The sequence below is a fragment of the Salvelinus sp. IW2-2015 genome, linkage group LG15 (assembly GCF_002910315.2).
Source record: "Salvelinus sp. IW2-2015 linkage group LG15, ASM291031v2, whole genome shotgun sequence".
In the NCBI taxonomy this organism is placed as follows: domain Eukaryota; kingdom Metazoa; phylum Chordata; class Actinopteri; order Salmoniformes; family Salmonidae; genus Salvelinus; species Salvelinus sp. IW2-2015.
This window is the reverse complement of record NC_036855.1, coordinates 25,516,269-25,538,197: the sequence shown is the minus strand read 5'-3', so window position 1 is coordinate 25,538,197 and position 21,929 is coordinate 25,516,269. Positions and strand designations below refer to the sequence as shown.

Below are 21,929 nucleotides of genomic sequence, written 5' to 3'. Positions count from 1 at the left end.
TTGTTTGTGGAGAGAGAAGAGGATAAAAACAACTGGCAACCGGAAATCTCCGAATTCAGTGCATTCAAAACAACAGGGAACTCTGAAAGAAATAGCTCCGACTGGGGAAAAATTGTTTTGAACGGTCATCCAACTCGGAATTCCAACTCAGGAACTCGGGCCTGTTTCTAGACTTTACGACCTGAAGATCACTGAGTTCTCAGTTGTCTTGAAAGCACCGTAATACTCATGGTAGGCTACTTTCGCCAGCTCATATCTTGTTGAAGCTGGATTCAGAGCTTTCGTCTGCATTAAAACCAAATATCGATTCAGGTTGGATGTAACAGCAGAGATGAGGTGCGCACTATCGACGATGCCCCCTAACTTTGAGAAGGTCGGATGTGACATGCATCATGCACAGACTAATTTGCAATTGACTACCTCCATTAAAAGTGTGTGATTGTGAGTTGAGAACACTATCAGAAGTACTGTTACGTTTGTTTTGATAACCCCAAGTAAAAAAGTAAACATTGGCTGTTCATTACATAATGTTTTTCACATGGGTGGTGGGGTCACAAGAATTTTCAAATGTCAAAATGGGGTTTGTTGCCAAAAAAAGTTTGGAACCCCTGTACTATATGTATTGAATATTTATATGAATCCATAAATAAAAATGGCCAATTTGGGTGCAATCAATTGACTTAGTCTCTCAGAAATTAAATTATATCTCAACAAAGAATGTTGTAGGAATACTAATCTTATGTTTCTAACTACAGAAATGATTTCAGATATATCTTAGATGATGGGTGTCATGGCTTGCTGAATTGACTGGTTATGCAATTTTCAATTTGGCACTCAAAGTGATGCACATACTCAGGAATGACATCGGTGAGATATGAGTTAAGGCCTGTCTTGCCTCCAGGTCTCATCGGTTCAGTATGGGACATAATACACTATATTACACAACTTAAAGATATTTCTAGTACTTTTGTATACAGTGCTTTCAGAAGGTATTCAGACCCCTTGATTTTTTTCACGTTTTGTTACATTGCAGCCTTATTATAAAATGGATTAAATTAAAAACAATTATTCAGCAATCTACACACAATGCCCATAATGACAAAACAAAAAACAGGTTTTTAGAAATTTTTGCACATAATTTTTATTTGTTTCAGAAATACCTTATGTACATATTTATTCACACCCTTTGCTATGAGACTCGAAATTGAGCTCAGGTGCATCCTGTTTCCAATGATCATCCTTGAGATGTTCTATAACTTGATTGGTGTCCACCTGTTGTAAATTAAATTGATTGGATATGATTTGGAAAGGCACACACCTGTCTATGTAAGGTCCCACCGTTGACAGTGCATGTCAGAGCAAAATCCAAGCCATGAGGTCGAAGGAATTGTCCGTAGAGCTCCGAGACAGGATTGTGTCGAGGCACAACCTATGGAAGGGTACCAAAAATGTCTGCAGCATTGAAGGTCCCAAGAACACAGTGGTCACTCTGACAGAGCGCTGGAGGTTCTCTGTGGAGATGGGAGAACCTTCCAGAAGGACAACCATCTCTGCAGCACTCCACCAACCAAGCCTTTATGGTAGAGTGGCCAGACGGAAGCCACTCCTCAGTAAAAGACACATGATAGCTCGCTTGAGTTTGCCAAAAGGCACCTAAAGACTCTGACTATGAGAAACAAGATTCTTTGTCTGATGAAACAATGTCAATGTCATTAAGTGGCCCGGACTTGAGCGATCGAACATCTCTGGAGAGACCTGAAAATAGCTGTGCACAACGCTCCCCATCCAACCGAGGATCTGCAGAGAATGAGAGAACTCCCCAAATACAGTGTTGCCAAGCTTGTGTGTCATACCCAAGGCTGAATCACTGCCAAGTACTTCAACAAAGTACTGAGTAAAGGTCTGAATAGTTATGTAAATGAAACTTTATATATAAAAACCTGTTTTTGCTTTGTCGTTATGGGTGTTGTGTGAATATTGATGAGGGGGAAAAAACGATTTAATAAAATTATACAATAAGGCTGTAACGTGAAAACAAAATGTGGAAAAAGTCAAGGGGTCTGAATATTTTCCAAAGGCACTGTACTTTTTAACCAGTAGTTCTGAAAGTAGCACCGACGAGTCAAAGTGGTCCCCAAAATTGCGTTACACCTCACAAATGTGCAGATATGTGCACACGTCATTCTCTCGCTCTACTGTGTGTGCGTCTTGCTAGCTGTCACTCAAATGGTGAGGGACTGGAGCTCCATGGCTGAAACTCGAATTGCTAGGGAGCTGGCCCACATGGGGATAAATGTAGGGAAAATGGCTTCCAGAAAACAGTCACTTTTAAACTAGTGATTTCATGGCTGATTTAGTAAGAAAGTAATTCTGCTCATAGACTATGTATGAACTGCACATTGACACATCCAGCCCAAAGCGGGAGGATTAAAAAAATACTTTCTAGCCGAGAAAGTACCGGAGCTGGTCTTTAACTGCCAAAAAACCCTCCGCTTATGTAATGGGTAATGCAATGTATTGAGTTTTATTAGGCAGGTGGAGACATGAAATATTTTATTTTACGACTCAATCCACCACCTGACCTGTGAACGAACATGTTTTACATTAAACATCTATGTTCCTTGCATCTTTGTATCGGTTCTATGTCTGAAGCATCCTAGAAGGACAGAATCTTCGTGAAGTGTCCATGTTTCACAGTCTTTAACAAACGGTGGGTTGTGGCCATTCCCTCTTGGGCTTGGTGTTGTAGTTAGAACATGATGTTGTCTCTTTGATGGACCTCAACTCCTACAATGCCTTTAGAAAGTATTCACGGGCCTTGACGTTTTCCACATTTTGTGTTACAGACTTAATTTAAATTGAGATTTTGTGTCACTGGCCTACACACAATACCCCATAATGTGGAATTATGTTTTTAGAAATGTTCACAATTAATACAAATGGAAAGCTTAAATATCTTGAGTCAATATTATTCATTGTTTTGGCAAGCCTAAAGTTCGAATAAACATTTGCTTAAGAAGTCACATAAGTTGCATGGACTCACTTTTAACTTGTTTTTTGAATGACTACCTCATCTCTGTACCCCACACATACAATGATATGTAAAGTCCCTCAGTAGAGCAGTGAAATTCAAACACAGATTCAACCACAAAGACCAGATGGTAAAAAAAAGCAGACATTTGAATATCCCAGCCATAGAGCATGGTGAAGTTTTTTTAGCACTTTGGATGGTGTATCAATACATCTAGTCACTAGAAATATACAGGCATACCTTCCTAAATCAGTTGCCGGAGAGGATTGAAGCTACTCTGAGATTTCACCATGAGGCCAATGGTGACTTTAAAACAATTACAGAGTTTAATGGCTGTGATAGGAGAAAAACGTAGTCCACAATACTAAACCAATTGACAGAGTGAAAAGAAGGAATCCTGTACAGAATCAAAGTATTCCAAGACATGCATCCTGTTTGCTACAAGGCACTAAAGTAATGCTGCAAATAATGTGGCAAAGCAATACACTTTTTGTCCTGAATACATAGTGTTATGTTTGGGGCCGTTCTATTGGCTCTTAACCAACTGTGCTATTTWGTTTGTTTTTTCGCATTGTTTGTAACTTATTTCGTACATAATGTTGCTGCTCCCGTCTCTTATGACCGAAAAGAGCTTCTGGACATCAGAACAGCAATTACTRACCTCGAATTGGACGAATAATCTTTCTTTAATGAGTCGGACGGGAAGGATATACTCCAAACACCCGAACAGGCCCTCATCCCCATCCTTCGCTGGAGAAAGAAACTGAGATTTRGTGGAAAGAGATCGGGGTGCCTTGTGAGGATCAGGCGACGAGTGGCTACTCTGGCTGATCTGCCATCAGTACTGTTAGCTAACATTCAATCGCTGGAAAATAAATGGGATGAACTGAATGCACGTATATCCTACCAACGGGACATTAAAAACTGTAATATCTTATGTTTCACTGAGTCGTGGCTGAACGACGACATGAATAACATACAGCTGATGTGTTATACACTCTATCGGCAGGATAGAATAGCATCCTCTGGAAAGACACGGAGCGGGGGCCTATGCATATTTGTAAACAACAGCTGGTGCACGATATCTAAGGAAGTCTCAAGGTTTTGCTCGCCTGAGGTAGTGTGGTCTACAGCTTATAATGAGATACTCTTATCTACCTAGAGAGTTTTCATCTGTGTTTTTCGTAGCTGTCTACCTACCACAACAGACCGAAGCTGGTACTAAAACCCCACTTATGGCCGTATACAGCCATAATCAAACAGGAAACCGCTCATCCAGAGGCGGTGCTCCTAGTGGCCATGGACTTTAATGCAGGAAAACTTAAATCAGTTTTACCTCATTTCTGTCAGCATGTTAAATGTGCAACCAGAGGGGGAAAAAACGCTAGACCACCTTTACTCCACACACAGAGACGCATACAAAGCTCTCCCTCACCCTCCATTTGGCAAATCTGACCATAATTCTATCCTCCTGATTCCTGCTTATGAGCAAAAATTKAAGCAGGAAGCACCACTGACTCAGTCTATAAAAAAGTTGTCAGATGACGCAGATGCTAAGCTACAGGACTGTTTTGCTAGCACAGACTGGAATATGTTCCGTGATTCTTTTGATGGCTTTGAGGAGTACACCACATCAGTCACTGGCTTCATCAATAAGTGCATCAATGACGTTGTCCCCACAGTGACTGTACGTACATACCCCAACCAGAAGCCATGGATTACAGGCAACATTCGCACTAAGCTAAAGGGTAGAGCTGCCGCTTTCAAGGAGTGGGACTCTAACCCGGATGCTTATAAGAGATCCCGCTATGCCCGCCGACGAAGCATCAAACAGGCAAAGCGTCAATACAGGACTAAGATCGAATCGTACTACACCGGCTTCGACGCTCGTRGGATGTAGCAGGGCTTGCAAACTATTACGGACTACAAAGGGAAGTACAGCCGAGAGCTGCCCAGTGACACGAGCCTACCAGACGAGCTAAATAACTTCTATGCTCGCTTCGAGGCAATTAACACTGAAACATGCATGAGAGCATCAGCTGTTCCAGACAACTGAGTGATCACACTGTCCGCAGCCGATGTGAGTAAGACCTTTAAACAGGGCAACATTCACAAMGCCGCAGGGCCAGACTGATTACCAGGACGTGTATTCCGAGCATGCGCTGACCAACTGGCAAGTGTCTTCACTGACATTTTCAACCTCTCCCTGTCCTAGTCTGTAATACCAACATGTTTCAAGCAGACCACCATAGTCCCTGTGCCCAAGAACACTAAGGTAACCTACCTAAATGACTACCGACCCYTAGCATTCACGTCTGTAGCCATGAAATGCTTTGAAAGCCTGGTCATGGCTCACATCAACACCATTATCCCAGAAACCCTAGACCCACTCCAATTTGCGTACTGCCCCAACAGATCGACATATGATGCAATCTGTATTGCTCTCCACACTGCCCTTTCACACCTGGACAAAGGGAACACTTATGTGAGAATGCTATTCATTGACTACAGCTCAGCGTTCAACARCATAGTGCCCTCATAGCTCATCACTAAGCTAAGAACCCTGGGACTAAACACCTCCCTCTGCAACTGGATCCTGGACTTCCTGACGGGCCGTCCCCAGGTGGTAAGGGTAGGTAACTACACATCCGCCACGCAGATCCTCACACGGGGCCCCCTCAGGGGTGCGTGCTCAGTCCCCTCCTGTATTCCCTGTTCACTCATGACTGCACGGCTAGGCACGACTCCCAACACCATCATTAAGTTTGCCGATGACACAACAGTGGTAGGCCTGATCACCGACAACGATGAGACAGCCTGTAGGGAGGAGGTCAGACACCTGACCGTGTGGTGCAAGGACAACATCCTCTCCCTCAACGCGATCAAGACAAAGGAGATGATTGTGGACTACAGGAAAAGGAGGACCGAGCACGCCCCATTCTCATCGACGGGGCTGTAGTGGAGTATGTTGAGAGTTTCAAGTAACTTGGTGTCCACATCACCAACAAACTAACATGGGCCAAGCACACCAAGACAGTTGTGAAGAGGGCACGACAAAACCTATTCCCCCTCAGGAGACTGAAAAGATTTAGCTTGGGTTCTCAGATCCTCAAACGGTTTTCCAGCTGCACCAGCATCCTAACGGGTTGCATCACTGCCTGGTATGGCAACTGCTCAGCCTCCGACCGCAAGACACTACAGAGAGTATAAGACATCTAATCAAAATGGCTACCTAGACTATTTGCATTGCACCCCCCCTCTTTTACACTGCTGCTGCTTTGTTATTAACTATGCATAACATATGCATATGTATTTACTTCGCCACCATGGCCTTTTTGTTTTGCCTTCACCTCCCTTATCTCACCTCACTTGCTCACATTGTATATAGACTTATTTTTCTACTGTATTATTGACTGTATGTTTGTTTTACTCCATGTGTAACTCTGTGTTGTTGTATGTGTGGAACTGCTTTGGTTTATCTTGGCCAGGTCGCAATTGTAAATGAGAACGTGTTCTCAACTTGCCTACCTGGTTAAATAAAGGTGAAATAAAAATATTAACTTTAATAACTTTACCTACATGTACATACTACCGCAACACCAGTGCCCCCGCACATTGACTCTGTACTGGTCKACACTGTATATAGCCGCGCTATWGTTATTTACTGCTGCTCTTTAATTATTTGTTATTCCCATCACTTTCTTTTTTAATGCATTTTCTTAGAACTGCATTGTTTGTTAAGGGCTTGTAAGTAAGCATTTCACTGTAAGGTCTACACCTGTTGTATTCAGCGCATGTGACAAATACAATTTGATTTGAGTTACAGTTTGACTTACATCTGCTTGAAAATCTATGGCAAGACTTGAAAATGGTTGTGTAGCAAAGATTGACAACTCAATGGACAGAGCTTGAAGAATTTTGAATAGAATAATGGGCAAATATTGTACAATCCAGATGTGCAAAACTCTTAAACTTACCCAGAAAGACTCAAAACTGTAATCGCTGCCAAAGGTGATTCTTATGTAAATGTAATACCTATGTACATTTTATATATTTCTGTATTTCATTTTCAATAAATTATCACTTTGTCGTTATGGGGTATTGTGTGTAGATGGGTGAGAAAAAAATGATTTAAGCTATTTCTTATTCAGGCTGTAACGCAATTTTTTATTTAATAAGTCAAGGGGTATGTATCATTTCTGAAGGCATTGTACAAGATATTTGAAATGGGTTGGTCATAACAAAAAGTTTGGGAATCAAAACCGCTGATGTAGGGCACCACTACTGCAGTGTTGCAATGGAGTGGGAGTGTATTAGCACTCGCTGCTCCCACCCTGCTGGACTTGATAAGGATGACAAGACCAGGCCTTAGTGTAGCAGGCCAACATAAACACTGTAACATCCAGGTAGCAACGGCACTGTACCAACCAATGATTTCACCAAACATACCAACAGGGTAGCAGAATGAGGCAAGAGCAAGTGTTTGAGGTTGAGAGGTGAGGTCTTCACTGGGAGAACATTTACTGAAACGTTGCACAAACAGGAGAGAGACAGTTTTATCTCACATACAGGAGAACTCCCGTCTGGCAAGTGTTATTTCACTCAGGTCTTGACTTGATGCAACATGCTSTGTTTGCTTACTTAGAAAATACCCTTATCTAGAGTGGTTTATGCAATTCAAATAAGTCAGCAAGGCATTTAGTTTTAACTCTGGGATTGTGGGCTGGGGCCCTGTGGTTGTTGGACAGATATTTTGAATTTGAGGTGTTTTTGTGTGCGTGTGTGTGCTGCCTATTAATAGGGAGCAGGCTGATGTCATTGTTTCCTTTCCTTACAATCCATCTCCTCCAACTGACACCTGACTAGTTGAGGTTGTCCCCCTCCATACATAAGATATTAATGTTCTAGACACGTTAAYTGAAAATGTTGCAAGAACATTCATGTGTCCAGTTTTATGTGGGTAAATAGAATATTCCATTAACTTCCAACCAAACATACACAGAATATGATAAAAGCAATTTCTTCAGCGTACTTTTAACAGAGCTGAGAATGACTTCAAAGTGCGTTCACCATATTGCTTACGCCTATCAAGTTGTTTCAGATCTACACAAGTATCTACAGAGGCTCAATAAGCACATGCTGTAAAGATCCACCTTATTGGGACAGTGGTTAGGGCTTTCGTCATTGGTGCTGGTGGCCCGGGTTCGAGATCCGCTCGGGGAGTCACCCTACTCTCACTTTCTTAGCAATATACACTGAGTGTACACATCATTAGGAACACCTTCCTAATATTGAGTTGCACCACTTTTGCCCTCAGAACAACCTCAATTTGTCGGGGCATGGACTTGACAAGAGGCGATGCATTCCACAGCAGGAGTTCCTAATGTTTTGAACACTCAGTGAATGCTAATGTCAATATTGCCGTTTTGAATTGTATTTTTCAGACATTTTGTTTATATGGACATTTCACTTGGAKATATTATTTATGCATCATAGTGTGTATACAGTCGTGGCCAAAAGTTTTGAGAATGACACAAATATTAATTTTCACAAAGTTTGCTGCTTCAGTGTCTTTAGATATTTTTGTCAGATGTTACTATGGAATACTGAAGTGTAATTACAASCATTTCATACMTGTCAAAGGCTTTTATTGACAATTACATGAAGTTGATGCAAAGAGTCAATATTTGCAGTGTTGACCCTTCTTTTTCAAGACCTCTGCAATCCGCCCTGGCATGCTGTCAATTAACTTCTGGGCCACATCCTGACTGATGGCAGCCCATTCTTGCATAATCAATGCTCGGAGTTTGTCAGAATTTGTGGGTTTTTGTTTGTCCACCCGCCTCTTGACCACAAGTTCTCAATGGGATTAAGGTCTGGGGAGTTTCCTGGCCATGGACCCAAAATATCAATGTTTTGTTCCCCGAGCCACTTAGTTATCACTTTTGCCTTATGGCAAGGTGCTCCATCATGCTGGAAAAGGCATTGATCGTCACCAAACTGTTCCTGGATGGTTGGGAGAAGTTGCTCTCGGAGGATGTGTTGGTACCATTCTTTATTCATGGCTGTGTTCTTAGCCAAAATTGTGAGTGAGCCCACTCCCTTGGCTGAGAAACAACCCCACACATGAATGGTCTCAGGATGCTTTACAGTTGGCATGACACAGGACTGATGGTAGCGCTCACCTTGTCTTCTCCGGACAAGCTTTTTTCCGGATGCCCCAAACAATCGGAAAGGGGATTCATCAGAGAAAATGACTTTACCCCAGTCCTCAGCAGTCCAATCCCTGTACCTTTTGCAGAATATCAGTCTGTCCCTGATGTTTTTCCTGGAGAGAAGTGGCTTCTCAGCTGCCCTTCTTGACACCAGGCCATCCTCCAAAAGTCTTCGCCTCACTGTGCGTGCAGATGCACTTGCGCTTGCTGGACTTTCTTGGGCGCCCTGAAGCCTTCTTCACAACAATTGAACCGCTCTCCTTGAAGTTCTTGATGATCCGATAAATGGTTGATTTAGGTGCAATCTTACTGGCACCAATATCCTTGCCTGTGAAGCCCCTTTTGTGCAAAGCAATGATGACGGCATGTGTTTCCTTGCAGGTAACCATGTTTGACAGAGGAAGAACAATGATTCCAAGCCCCACCCTCCCTTTGAAGCTTCCAGTCTGTTATTCGAACTCAATCATCATGACAGAGTGATCTCCAGCCTTGTCCTCGTCAACACTCACACCTGTGTTAACGAGAGAATCACTGACATGATGTCAGCGGGTCCTTTTGTGGCAGGGCTGAAATTCAGTGGAAATGTTTTTTGGGGATTCAGTTCATTTGCATGGCAAAGAGGGACTTTGCATTTAATTGCAATTCATCTGATCACTCTTCATAARATTCTGGAGTATATGCAAATTTCCATCATACAAACTGAGGCAGCAGACTTTGTGAAAATTACTATTTGTGTCATTCTCAAAACCTTTGGCCACGACTGTAGATTTATCCTCCCTGAATTTCTGGAACTTTGACTACAAGCTTTGTTTCTTGTGCACAARCTCTAGATGCTTTTTCAGGTTTGTGTTTCTGGACAAAGAGATCAATGCAGCCTTTGCAGAGTTTGCATTTMACAAAAATGTTGTTCTCTTTCTCCTCGATTAACAAACAGTAATGGGAGCATCTCCACAAGGAAAAGGTAAAGCTGGGTAAAAACACTTTACGATAGCCTATTGGAAACGGGTTAGCCTACAGCATGAATTCCGTTAACATGAGACAAGGCTTTAAAAAATATATAACACACTGGTAGAGAGATGCTTTTGAAGGTAATATACACGTTGTCTAAACATCAGACCTTTACCATCGTTACTCTATAAATCGTCACTCTGACCGAAGTCGCCCTAAGAAAGATGCAGTAGTCTCTACAAGCCAGAATGTTGAATATAAAGTATTCAGACCCCTTGACTTTTTKCAAATTTTGTTACGTTACTGCCTTATTCTAACATTGATTAAATATTTTTCCCCCTCATCTATTTACACGCATTACCCCATAATGACAAAGCCAAAACAGGTTTTACAATTGTTTTTGCTAATGTATTAAAAATACAAAACTGAAATATTTCATAAGTATTCAGACCTTTTACTCAGTACTTTATTGAAGCACCTTTGGCAGCGATTACAGSCTRGAGTCTTCTTGGGTATGACGCTACAAGCTTGGCACACCTGTATTTGGGGAGTTTTTCTCCCATTCTTCTCTGTAGATCCTCTCAAGCTCTGTCAGGTTGGATGGGGAGCGTGCGTCGCTGCACAGCTATTTTCTAGCCTTTCCAGGCTGTCATGTGCCTTTTACTGAGGAGTGGCTTCGATCTTGCCACTCTACCATAATGGCCTTATTTGATGGAGTGCTGCAGAGATGATTGTACTTCTAGAAGGTTCTCCCATCTCCACAGAGGAGCTCTGTCAGTGACCTTATATATGTGGGACCCTATATAGACAGGTGTGTGCCTTTCCAAATCATGTCCTGTTCCATTGAATTTACCACAGGTGGACTCCAATCAAGTTGTAGAAACATCTCAAGYATGATCAATGGAAACAGGATGCACCTGAGATTAATTTCGAGTCTCATAGCAAAGGGTCTGAATACTTATGTAAATGTGATATTTCAGTTGTATTTTTTAGCWTTTTTTTTWACCTGTTTTTGCTTAGTCATTATGGTGTATTGTGTGTAGATTAAGATACATTTTTTWAATCAATTTTAGAATAATGTGTAACACGTAACAAAGTGTGGGAAAAGTCAAGGGGTCTGAATACCTTCCCAATGCACGGTATACTAAAATCTTGGAAATCAATCAATCCGCCATCATTAACAAAATAGAAAAATCTAATTATTTATTATTGAAATAGAATGGGCGGCGAGAAAACAAATGATTACAATTTAAAGCCAAGTGGCCTTACAGTGGGTCTGTAAGTTGTWGTTCGTATGTATAAGTTTGTATGTGGAGTAAAAAAAAAAAGCGGGGGGAAAAAATAAAAATGGAACATGGACACAGGAATGTTCTTGCAACGTTCTGATGAAACGTGTCTATAACGTCAATATGTTATATTCTGAGAACATTGCAACCGTGTTCTGTGTATGTTTGATGTGACGTTGATGGAATATTCTCCTAACTCTCAGAGAACTGGACACATTTAATGTTCTTTCAGCTTCCCATAAAATCCATCTACAACATTTATGTCGTATATTCTGAGAACATTGTAAGCACTTTCTGCTTGAAATTAAGGGTATGTTCTCCAAAGTAACACCAAAACATGCACAAAAAAAAGTTTTTTCCCCTTACTAATGAATAACTGGACACTCAAACATTAGGAGAACATTACGTGTAATGTTACAAATACGTTCTCTCTCCTTAGAATTGTTAGCTGGGTGCCCAGTCACATGGTTTAGGCCTGTGTTCTCCCTGTACTAAAGATGTCCTCACTGGGCTGGTGACAGCACCACCTTCGGCTAATCCTTTCACTATTCCTGACTATACCGATCACATGAGTTTTCCAGGAGTTTTGAAGGAGTTTTCCGGCTAGAGGTCAGTTAGCTAGTAGCCTGTTGGCTAGGTATTTAAATTTAACAAAACATTTTTTTAACCTTTATTTAACTAGGCAAGTCAGTTAAGAACAAATTATTGTTTATAATGACTGCCTACCCTGGCCAAACCCTAACCCGGTCAACGCTGGGCCAATTGTGCGCCACCCTATGGGACTCCCAATAACGGTCGGTTGTGATACAGCCTGGAATCGAACCAGGGTCTTTAGTGACACCTCTAGCACTGAGATGCAGTGTCTTAGACCGCTGCGCCACACGGCACAGCCCGCAGAGCTCTTCCTGTTGACGAGGAGATGGTGTTTTTTTTTAATCTGTGTACTAGAGCTCCTGCCTTTGTCGATGCCAGCAAATCCTCTCAGATGAGTTGAATTACGAGTGAGTGTGTGCGTATGTATGTGTGTTGGAGAAAAGAGGAGTCACACCATAACATAGAACTAATACATACTCAACTCTTTCTAAAGTTCTCCCTTCCTAACGCCCAGATCCACCCTGATCCATATATGACACAAGTGTGGAGTGACTAACAATAACACTGTTTGGGACAGATGGGAATGGGAGTGAGTGACAGGCGGCAGTGGCCAGTCTTAAATGAGGGAAATGGGTTGGTCCCTCCCCTGAGGTTAATGGGATTTGTGCAGAGCTGTGTGTGCCAGGCTCGCTGCCCTCCCCGTCCATGCTTGGTCCACGTGAGGAGTTCCCTGGCAGCGCTGGCTTGGAGTCAGTTGAATTGTTGGGTGGCATGCAACCTGCTAGCTAAGGAGATCAAGACATATATATTTTATTTTTGCAATTGAACAAGTAGCTTTGCTGGTCCCAGAGAAGGGAAGAAAGAAAGCCATTCTCTGAGGTCTTGGAGAGCAGGTTTCTGTTGGACAGTGGTATAAGATCCTGGATGAGGACCTTCTTTTCCCCTGCTGAAGTGGAAACCTGTTGTTCTGCAGCTGAGAACTAGGACAGACACATTGTTTGGTGGTCTTCTTAGAATTGAATTGATTAAATAAGGATGGATTTCATGCCGGGGAAGAATTGATGCTGAGAAAAGAGGTAGTACAACATCTGAAATCCTCTTGAGTCGTAAACACTTCTGGCTATACAGTGTCCCGTTTATTTGTGCGTACGTTTGAGTCTGTGAGTTTGAATGTGTGTGAGAAATGAGGAGGTTTGATTGTGTGATAGTCTGAGTGTTTAAGAGAGTGCGTGAGAGAGGGAGAGAGAGAGCAAGAGGAATTAGATTTTGTTATCGTGTGAGAGCGAGTGAGGGAGGCAGAAGAACACAAGCCTCTGCCTGCGGGTGGAGACAGTGCGCAGCAGCAAGTCTTCTTAGGCAGGAGCACTCTGACTTGGCTTGTCTTCACTGCTTTACTCAGTGCTACTACAGAGCAGCAGGCAGCCGCCTACCTACATCTCACAGAAGAGACCGGACTAAGTAAGTCTGTCACCCAGGGTTTGGGTCAGGCCGTGACGCGATCTCTCTCTTTACATTACTTTACTCCAACTCTGTTTCTTGGATCTGAAGACAAGGGCTGCAGAGCAGACGGGAGAGGCTAGAGATCTCTCTGGCCGGTCAACAGAATGCATCTGGTGGTGGAGTCCCCTCAGGAGGCTGTGCTAAAGATGCTGCCCTATTTTGTTGAGAACGCCGTGCTGACCCAGAGCGAGAGATGCTGCATTTGAGTTTAGCAGAGTGCTTCTGTGTGGAGTGGGTGGGGACTTCTGAACCGTTCCCTCATAGATGTAGTGTGTGATCTACAAGAATAGAAATGCTATAAGATGAACTGTGTGCCTGTGTGGTTCTAAGACAGGAGTGCATCCAGTGCTTCTTAGTTGTGTAGAATGTATTGATGTGTACGACTGGTAACTCAGTGGTGTACAAATGCATTAGGAAGGCTACTGGGATGTTATTGTGTACTTACACAATCTGTCCTAAATAATCTGAACAATACCTGCTAATTTGCCCGTCCATCTTAAATGTTACACTCCCCTCTGTATGTATTTGGACACAATGACCACTACATCAAGCTTGTGACTCTACAAATGTGGATATTTTTACAGCTTGTTTTGGTTGTTTCGGATGATGTTTTTCCCAATAGGAAGTGAATGGTGAATAATGGGTTGTGTAAGTTCAGTCATGTTTATTCTAAGTAAGAATAGAATATCTTTCTGAACACTTCTACAGTAATGTGGATGCTACCATGATTGTGAATAACCGTGAATGAATTGTGAATGATGATGAGTGTGAAGGTTAAAAAGGGAGAAAGATCATAACCCCCCTTGGTAATGGTGAGAGGTTAGCATGTTTTGTTGTAGCCTCTAACTTTCTCAATCATCATTATTCAAGATGTTTTTCTTTAATAGTGCCATTACATTATCAGGATTTTATTTTAGAAGTGTTCAGAAACATCTTATCTACTCACTTAGAAAGTGATTATTCAGTCATTATTTACCATTCAGTTCTTATTGGGCAAAACATAACCCAAAACAAACTGCAAATGGATCCAATGAGTTTGTAGAGTCACAAACTTGATGTAGTCATTGCGTGCAAGGAATATGGGACCAAATACTAAACTTTTGACTACTTTAATACTCTAAAAATGAATACATTTGTCCAAACACTTATGACTTCAAGTGGGGGGACTAGATATATAAAGTGTTTTAATTTCTAAACGGTAAAACATATGTTTGAAAATACCATCAAATAATAGGTGACATTCTGTACTGTCGCCTCATATGAAACATTTAATCTCAATTCCAAAATGCTGGAGTATAGAGACAAATGTAATTTTTTTGCTTCACTGTCCAAATACACACAGTGGGGAATGTATATAGCCTAGCTACTGGCTTGAAACTTCCCTAGATCAACTGAAGAGCAATCATGGGATCAAGTTAATGCGCATAACAAGCCTGATACTAAAATTAGTCATACACTTGTGATTGTATGAATTCTGCTCATTCAGAGTGAAGAGCCTGTCTTCTTTTCTCTCCCAGAAGAATAGGTAGGCCTACTCTATAATCATAAGGGATCATTGAGGCTATTTGGCAAGCCTCTCTATCGTTGTCTTTGTGTGCCGTGGTAGCAGATATATTTTTAGTCCTGGTGTTAGTGGAGAGGCTGATAGCAGGGTGGGTGCCGGAGGACTTGAGACACCAGAGTAGAGCAGAACAGAAGCTAGTTAATTTGACTGTCTGAGTATGGATGCTGGTGATTTACATGGCAGGAAAGGAGAGGACGGTTCACATTCAACACATCCTCCGATTGGTTTCTCACTGTGGTTTACGCATGCAGCATATTTCAATGGATCATACAGCATTGTATGTACTATGTGTAGATGCCAACAAAATAGAATGAAACTTTTATTTTGTTTTCTAGTAGGAGAGAAATACCGTATGTTTTCAATTCTATAATAGATTGATATCCTGCCGAGATATTACAGGTAATGCTGAAGGCAGCTCAAAGTGGTAAACTAGATGGAGGTAGAATTCATGGTTATTTGATGGGGATTATCTCTAGTGGCCTTCCCACAAAGTAACTGCACATACAGAATGACATGATGTTTGAAGAAAGTTCTCCATTTCCTCCTATAGACTTAGCTAGCTGCAGTTCTACCTCATATTCATCATTCCCTGACCGGAGTCTCCACACAGCCCCATACATTTTAACAACAGGGGAAAAAGAGGAGAGAAACAAAAGGCCAAAGTGAAACAAAGGATCTTGTGATTAGTGGCCGGCCATCCCCATGGGCCTGTCACTGTGGAACTCTGTCTCTGTGGTCGGAGGGGGGGGGTAATTTTAGTGTGACGGCGGCACAAAGCAGAGCCTGTTGTTTCGGCGTTATTGTATGCTTGTGCCAGGCCTCTTCCTCCTCTGGCCTGGACACAGGAAGTCCAGTCAGGGACAGACAATGAAGGAGGGGGGTGGTGGGCTGACTCAGGGATGGTTCTTGACCCTCACAGGGCTTAAATATATGACCCCTGAATGTTTAGGCTAACCCCCTTTTCAACCAGACTTTTGTCATCAGCACAACCTATGGCATTTAGTGTCTCACCTGAAATACTGGTTTAGACATTTAACAGTACTTAGGCTTTGGTGTTGTCTAGTTTTCCTGTTAGGTGTTTGTTTTGTTCCTGTCTCTCATCACACCGGTACTTTCCAATGACATGCTGGTTTGCTAGACTGCACAAACAGGGTACATTGGGTATGTGTTCCGCCCTTCTGTCAGGTGGATTTATGAGCCTGGAGAGAGACTCATTCTGAAAGCACAGTGAAAAGGATTAATTGGAGCTAGCATGGAGAACAGCTTCAGCCCCACTTTGTCTTTCACCATCACCATTCTATATTAATTGTCACCTGCAGATTTCTCAGGAAGTCAACGAGAAGTTTGACATATAGCCGAGACAGGTGAGACATATATAAATGCTGTGTGTAGCTCCGAGGAATGCATTACAAAATACTGCAGCTAATTATTCAAGCTGTTTTGCATTTGTCTGGGCCAGCAGAGACCTGCCAGATCCCATCAGGATGCAGCAGCTCATGCAGGGGAAAAAGGCCAGATAAGCATTCAGGATCAAAGCTTGATTCATAGCTGCTGTAGGTTGAGGCTCCGGCTCCCTCTCAAACCTGTCTTACAGCTGGACTTTTCCTATTTGGTTTAGCGGCAGAAATAGTGGCAGCCAACACCCAAGATTTATCCTCATCTCAGTGCCTGTCTGGGCCTCCTGACCTGAAGCCATATATTAAACACTGTCTGGTCCCAAATATGACTTACCTACTCTCTTTATCTTCATTCCCTCTAACATAGGGCTGTAAAAGGTGTAAGGGTTCTGTTACAGAACTGGAACAGTTTGCACGGTGCTGAACTGTGAGTGACCATGTGGCTCAGTCTGCCCAGATTGTTGCTTGATCCAGAGATCCTAACTGCTCTCTTCATCTGTTGTGCTTTTGCAGCCTGAGCGAGAGCTTCTTCATGGTGAAGGGTGCCGCCCTCTTCCTGCAGCAGGGCAGCAGTCCTCAAGACCAGAAAGCACATCCCCACCACAAACATGCAGGTGAGTACCTACCACACAACCAAAGGACAGGACCCAATGGAAGTTTGGGTTGCCAGGCGAAGTGGGTAAATGGTCCCAAAACTCAGACTAATTAACTTCATTACCCTGTCCATCTTAGATAGTGTTGTTATTGTTTTGTCTGGTTAGCCTATTTGCCGCTTTGTCTGATGAGTGTCTCTACCTGCTGTCCTGGAAAGCACACTAGATGAGTGAGTGCACCCAGGGTTGAGGTGGAGGGACAGTGTCTGGCTGATTATTAGCATGTTCCAGACGTGTCGTGTGTAGCTTAGGCAGATTAGTGGTTAAGTTGTGCTCATTAGTAGGCCTACCTTTGTTCCATATCAATCAAAACAGGACACTGAGGATTTGGCAGTAGTGCTGTCCCAGACCAAAAAAAATCTTGGTCGACCGAAAGTCATCTGTTCTTTCGACCAATCAATTTTTAAACATGTCGTTTTCCATATATAGACGCACCCTATGTTTTGTAAAAAATCAGCTATATACAGTGTCAGTCAAAAGTTTGGACACTTTCTCTTTCAAGGGTTTTTATTTTATTTATTTATACTATTTTCTACATTGTAGAATAATAGTGAAGACATCAATACTATGAAATACACAAGGGAGGTAGTCCGACAGTCCAGGTCACAACGGGTAATCATACAGATATTGCTCTCGCTTCTCTCACTCTTCATACCTCTCTTGGTTCGCTCCTCCTCTACCCCTTTGGACAGGCTGCTTCCTCTTTTATCCCCAAGCACTCCCTGGCTTAACGACCTACAGCCTCTCCTCGTTGGGGCAGGAAGTCCATCTAAGGCTCGGGGGTGGAGTCAGCAACCTGCAAGATATCTCCCCTCAATTACCACTCCCCTCACCTCTCCCTGCTGTCTGCCACAATATTATTAATATTAGCTTTCTGTGTACATCCAAGGGCAAGCCGTGCTGAGCCAATTGCAATTTTCCTAAGTCCTTTTTTGTGGCACCTCATCACACGACTGAACAATAGTCACGGTGCAACAAAACTAGGGCCTGTAGGACCTGCCTTGTTGATAGTGTTGATAAGAAGGCAGAGCATTGCTTAATTATAGACAGACTTCTCCCCATCTTAGCTACTACTGCATCAATATGTTTTGACCATGACAGTTTACAATCTTAGGGTTACTCCAAGCAGTTTAGTCATCTCAACTTGCTCAATTTCCACCTGATTTAGTTGATGTTTAGGGTTTACTGAGGGTTTTGTTCCAAATACAATGCTTTTAGTTGTACAAATATTTAGGGCGAACTTATTCCTTGCCACCCACTCTGAAACTAACTGCAGCTCTTTGTTGAGTGTTGCAGTCATTTCAGTCGCTGTAGTAGTTGACGTGTATAGTGTTGAGTCATCCGGATACATAGACACTCTGGCTTTTACTCAGTCAGTGGCATGTCGTTAGTAAACATTGAGCTCGTCTGATGCTTTAAGCTTACGGTTTGATATGTTAAGACAAATGTCTCAAGAGGGCGTCAGAGATCTTAACCTGACCCATCTATCCTCTTCCCGCTCCTGCTGGCTTTAGCAGATTTTGCCATTACTCTCCTGAAGTTGCCGGTAATAGGAACAAGGAATCTGCAACCTTTCTCATGTTGTATGCCAATTTATCTTACCATTTCTACCGATCTGCGTGCCAGTTAAGGTTTTCATATGCATATTTTCATGAAACAGTTTAATTAAATTTATATGTGGTTAATCAAAATTCTATTTTAAGGAAAATTATACAAACCTAAAAAAGTAACTTCCTTTCAAGTGGTTATCAAAAGGGTGAGAGCTGGAAAGATTTTTCAAATACATTGAGGAACTATTGTCATTCTGAATTGATGTCAAAACAGGCTTTGTTTGCTTTCTGTTTGAGGTGAAGAAAACGTTACTTTGAAAATCTCCACAGGTCATTAGTGGTGGTGCGCGTTAAGTCAATCAGAAATAATATCAGACCCCCAAATGGGCACATTTATATGCCTACATTTGCTCGCAGGCCAGGTAGCCTATAGGCCTACGCGCGTGCGTGTCCTTACTCAACATTGACAGGAGCGCTTCAAACAAAAGACAATGGACTAAATTGACAGAACTCGTAAATGGAATGAACCAAAACTTGTTTCTCATAAGTGTAGCATAGGTTGTGCACTCTGCAAACAACGTGTCCAGTCAGACAATGAGAACGGGAAGAATGGAATAATAGTATTGAATGCGTTAAAAGACATTACCGTAAACAAAATCACAAACATTGTAGATTAGAAATTATAGGAATTAACGGTAAATGTACTACTGGTGATATATGTAATGGTGAATTGATAGACACTAACAATCAAACGCAAACAATTCACTCAATGAAGTTATGAAACAATGAATGTGCACAAATTCATAAGATAGAGCCCATTCTGGAGAGAGACGTGCATTGTGCATCTGGGTGCATGGTCAATCCGACGTTTGCATTGTCCATGCAGCATTTACGGTGAAATGCCCTCAGCAGAGGTCAGGGCATTTATACTTTTTGCACTTTGCGGAGCAGTGCAGAGCTGTTGTCAAGGAAGTGAGTTTGTGTTTATACAGGACGTACCGCCCCCACCTACCATCAACCAATCATGTCAATGCGGAGCTATACATAGCCCTCCGCGTTGTTACAACACTTGGGAGGCACATAGCAATGCGGTACAGAGCTCCATTTGCCCTCTGCATGCCTCTGGAGGCTCCACAATTGCATCACACTTTCCATATGGAGCTTCCGACCACATTTTCGGATCAGGTATAAATTGGCTTTTAGTCTAGGCCTCAGCAATGGATTAGTTCACTGAGATGGGCGCAAATATATATACAGTGCCTTCGGAAAGTATTCAGACCCCTTGACTTTTTCCACATTTTGTTACATTACAGCCTTATTCTAAAATGGATGAAATAAATACAAATCCTCAGCAATGTACCCCATAATGACAGTGAAAACAGGTTTTTAGAAGAAGAAAAACCCACTTACCTTATTTACATACTGTAAGTATTCAGACCCTTTGCTATGAGACTCGAAATTGAGTTCAGGTGCATCCTGTTTCCATTGATCATCTTTGATGTTTCTGCAACTTGATTGGAGTCCACCTGTGGTAAATTCAATTGATTTGGACATGATTTGGAAAGGCACACACCTGTCGATGTAAGGTCCTACAGTTGACAGTGCATGTCAGAGCAAAAACCAAGCCAGTATTGTGTCGAGGCACAGATCTGGGGAAGGGTACCAAAAAATGTCTGCAGCATTGAAGGTCCCCAAGAACACAGTGTCCTCCATCATTCTTAAATGGAAGAAGTTTAGAACCACCGAGACTCTTCTTAGTGCTGGCTGCCCGGCCAAACTGAGCAATCAGGGGAGAAGAGTCTTGGTCAGGGAGGTGACCAAGAACCCAATGGTCACTCTGACAGAGCTCCAGAGTTTCTCTGTGTTGCAGAAGGACAACCATCTCTGCAGCACTCCACCAATCAGGCCTTTATGGTAGGGTGACCAGACGGAAGCCACTCCTCACTAAAAGGCACATGACAGCCCGCTTGGAGTTTGCCAAAAGGCACCTAAAGACTCTGACCATAAGAAACAAGATTCTCTGGTCTGATGAAACCAAGATTAAACTCTTTGGCCTGAATGTCAAGCGTCACGTCTGGAGGAAACCTGGCACCATCCCTGTGGTGAAGCATGGTGGTGGAAGCATCATGCTGTGGGGATGTTTTTCAGCGGCAGGGACTGGGAGACTAGTCAGGATCGAGGCAAAGATGAACGGAGCAAAGTACAGAGAGATCCTTGATGAAACCTGCTCCAGAGCACTCAGGACCTCAGACTGGGGCGAAGGTTCACCTTCCAACAGGATCACGACCCTAAGCACACAGCCAAGACAACACAGGAGTGGCTTCGGGACAGGTCTCTGAATGTCCTTGAGTGGCCCAGCCAGAACCCGGACTTGAACCTGATCGAACATCTCTGGAGAGACCGGAAAATAGATGTGCAGCGACGCTCCCCATCCAACCTGACAAAGCTTGAGAGGATATGCAGAGAAGAATGGGAGAAACTCTCCAAATACAGGTGTGCCAAGCTTGTAGTGTCATACCCAAGAAGACTCGAGCCTGTAAGCAGTGTCAAAGGTGCTTCAACAAAGTACTAAGTAAAGGGTCTGAATACTTATGTAAATGTGATTTCAGTTTTTTTTATTTCTAAAAACATGTTTTTACTTTGTTATTGTGGGTTATTGTGTGTAGATTGATGAGTAAAATAATATATTTAATACATTTTAGAATAAGGCTGTAACCTAACAATTTTGAAAAAGTTAAGGGGTCAGAATACTTTTTGAAGGCACTGTATATTTGTTACTGCTCGATTTAAAAACAATCTCGGTCAACCAACAGCCTAATGACCAAACAGTCAACCAGTTGACTAATTGGGGTCAGCCCTATTTGGCTGTCATCTATTTTGTAACCTAGTCATTTATCTGCGAGTCTATTCAAAGCTTCAATGTCTTGCAAAGCCATATGGTATACCATAGGACCTAGTATAAAAGGATATAAGAGGTTCCAGTGTTTAGTCACCAGTATAATGTAAAGCATGATATTTCAAGTATGATTCTGAGGCAAAGGTTTTAATTAGTTAAAAACAAGATCCTGCCGTTGCTTGGGAGAGCTTAACATGCACTCTCAATATCAGAGAACCAAGGATAGTTTTTTTTTCTCCCAATGCTGTTCTAGTTTTACTCTGTGAGCTATTATTTTGTTCATTTCATTCCAATT

At 42.4% G+C, this 21,929-nt stretch overlaps 1 protein-coding gene across 2 annotated transcripts in view; it reads left to right on the top strand.

Moving 5' to 3' along the window:
• Window positions 1-21,929, top strand: part of LOC111974975 (protein phosphatase Slingshot homolog 1-like) — a 69,738-nt gene that overhangs the window by 28,847 nt on the left and 18,962 nt on the right. For both annotated transcript variants that reach the window (XM_024003095.2, XM_024003094.2), the window contains exon 3: window positions 17,049-17,149. In XM_024003095.2, coding sequence (XP_023858863.1) covers window positions 17,049-17,149 — 101 coding nt within the window. The remainder of the gene's footprint in view (window positions 1-17,048; window positions 17,150-21,929) is intronic.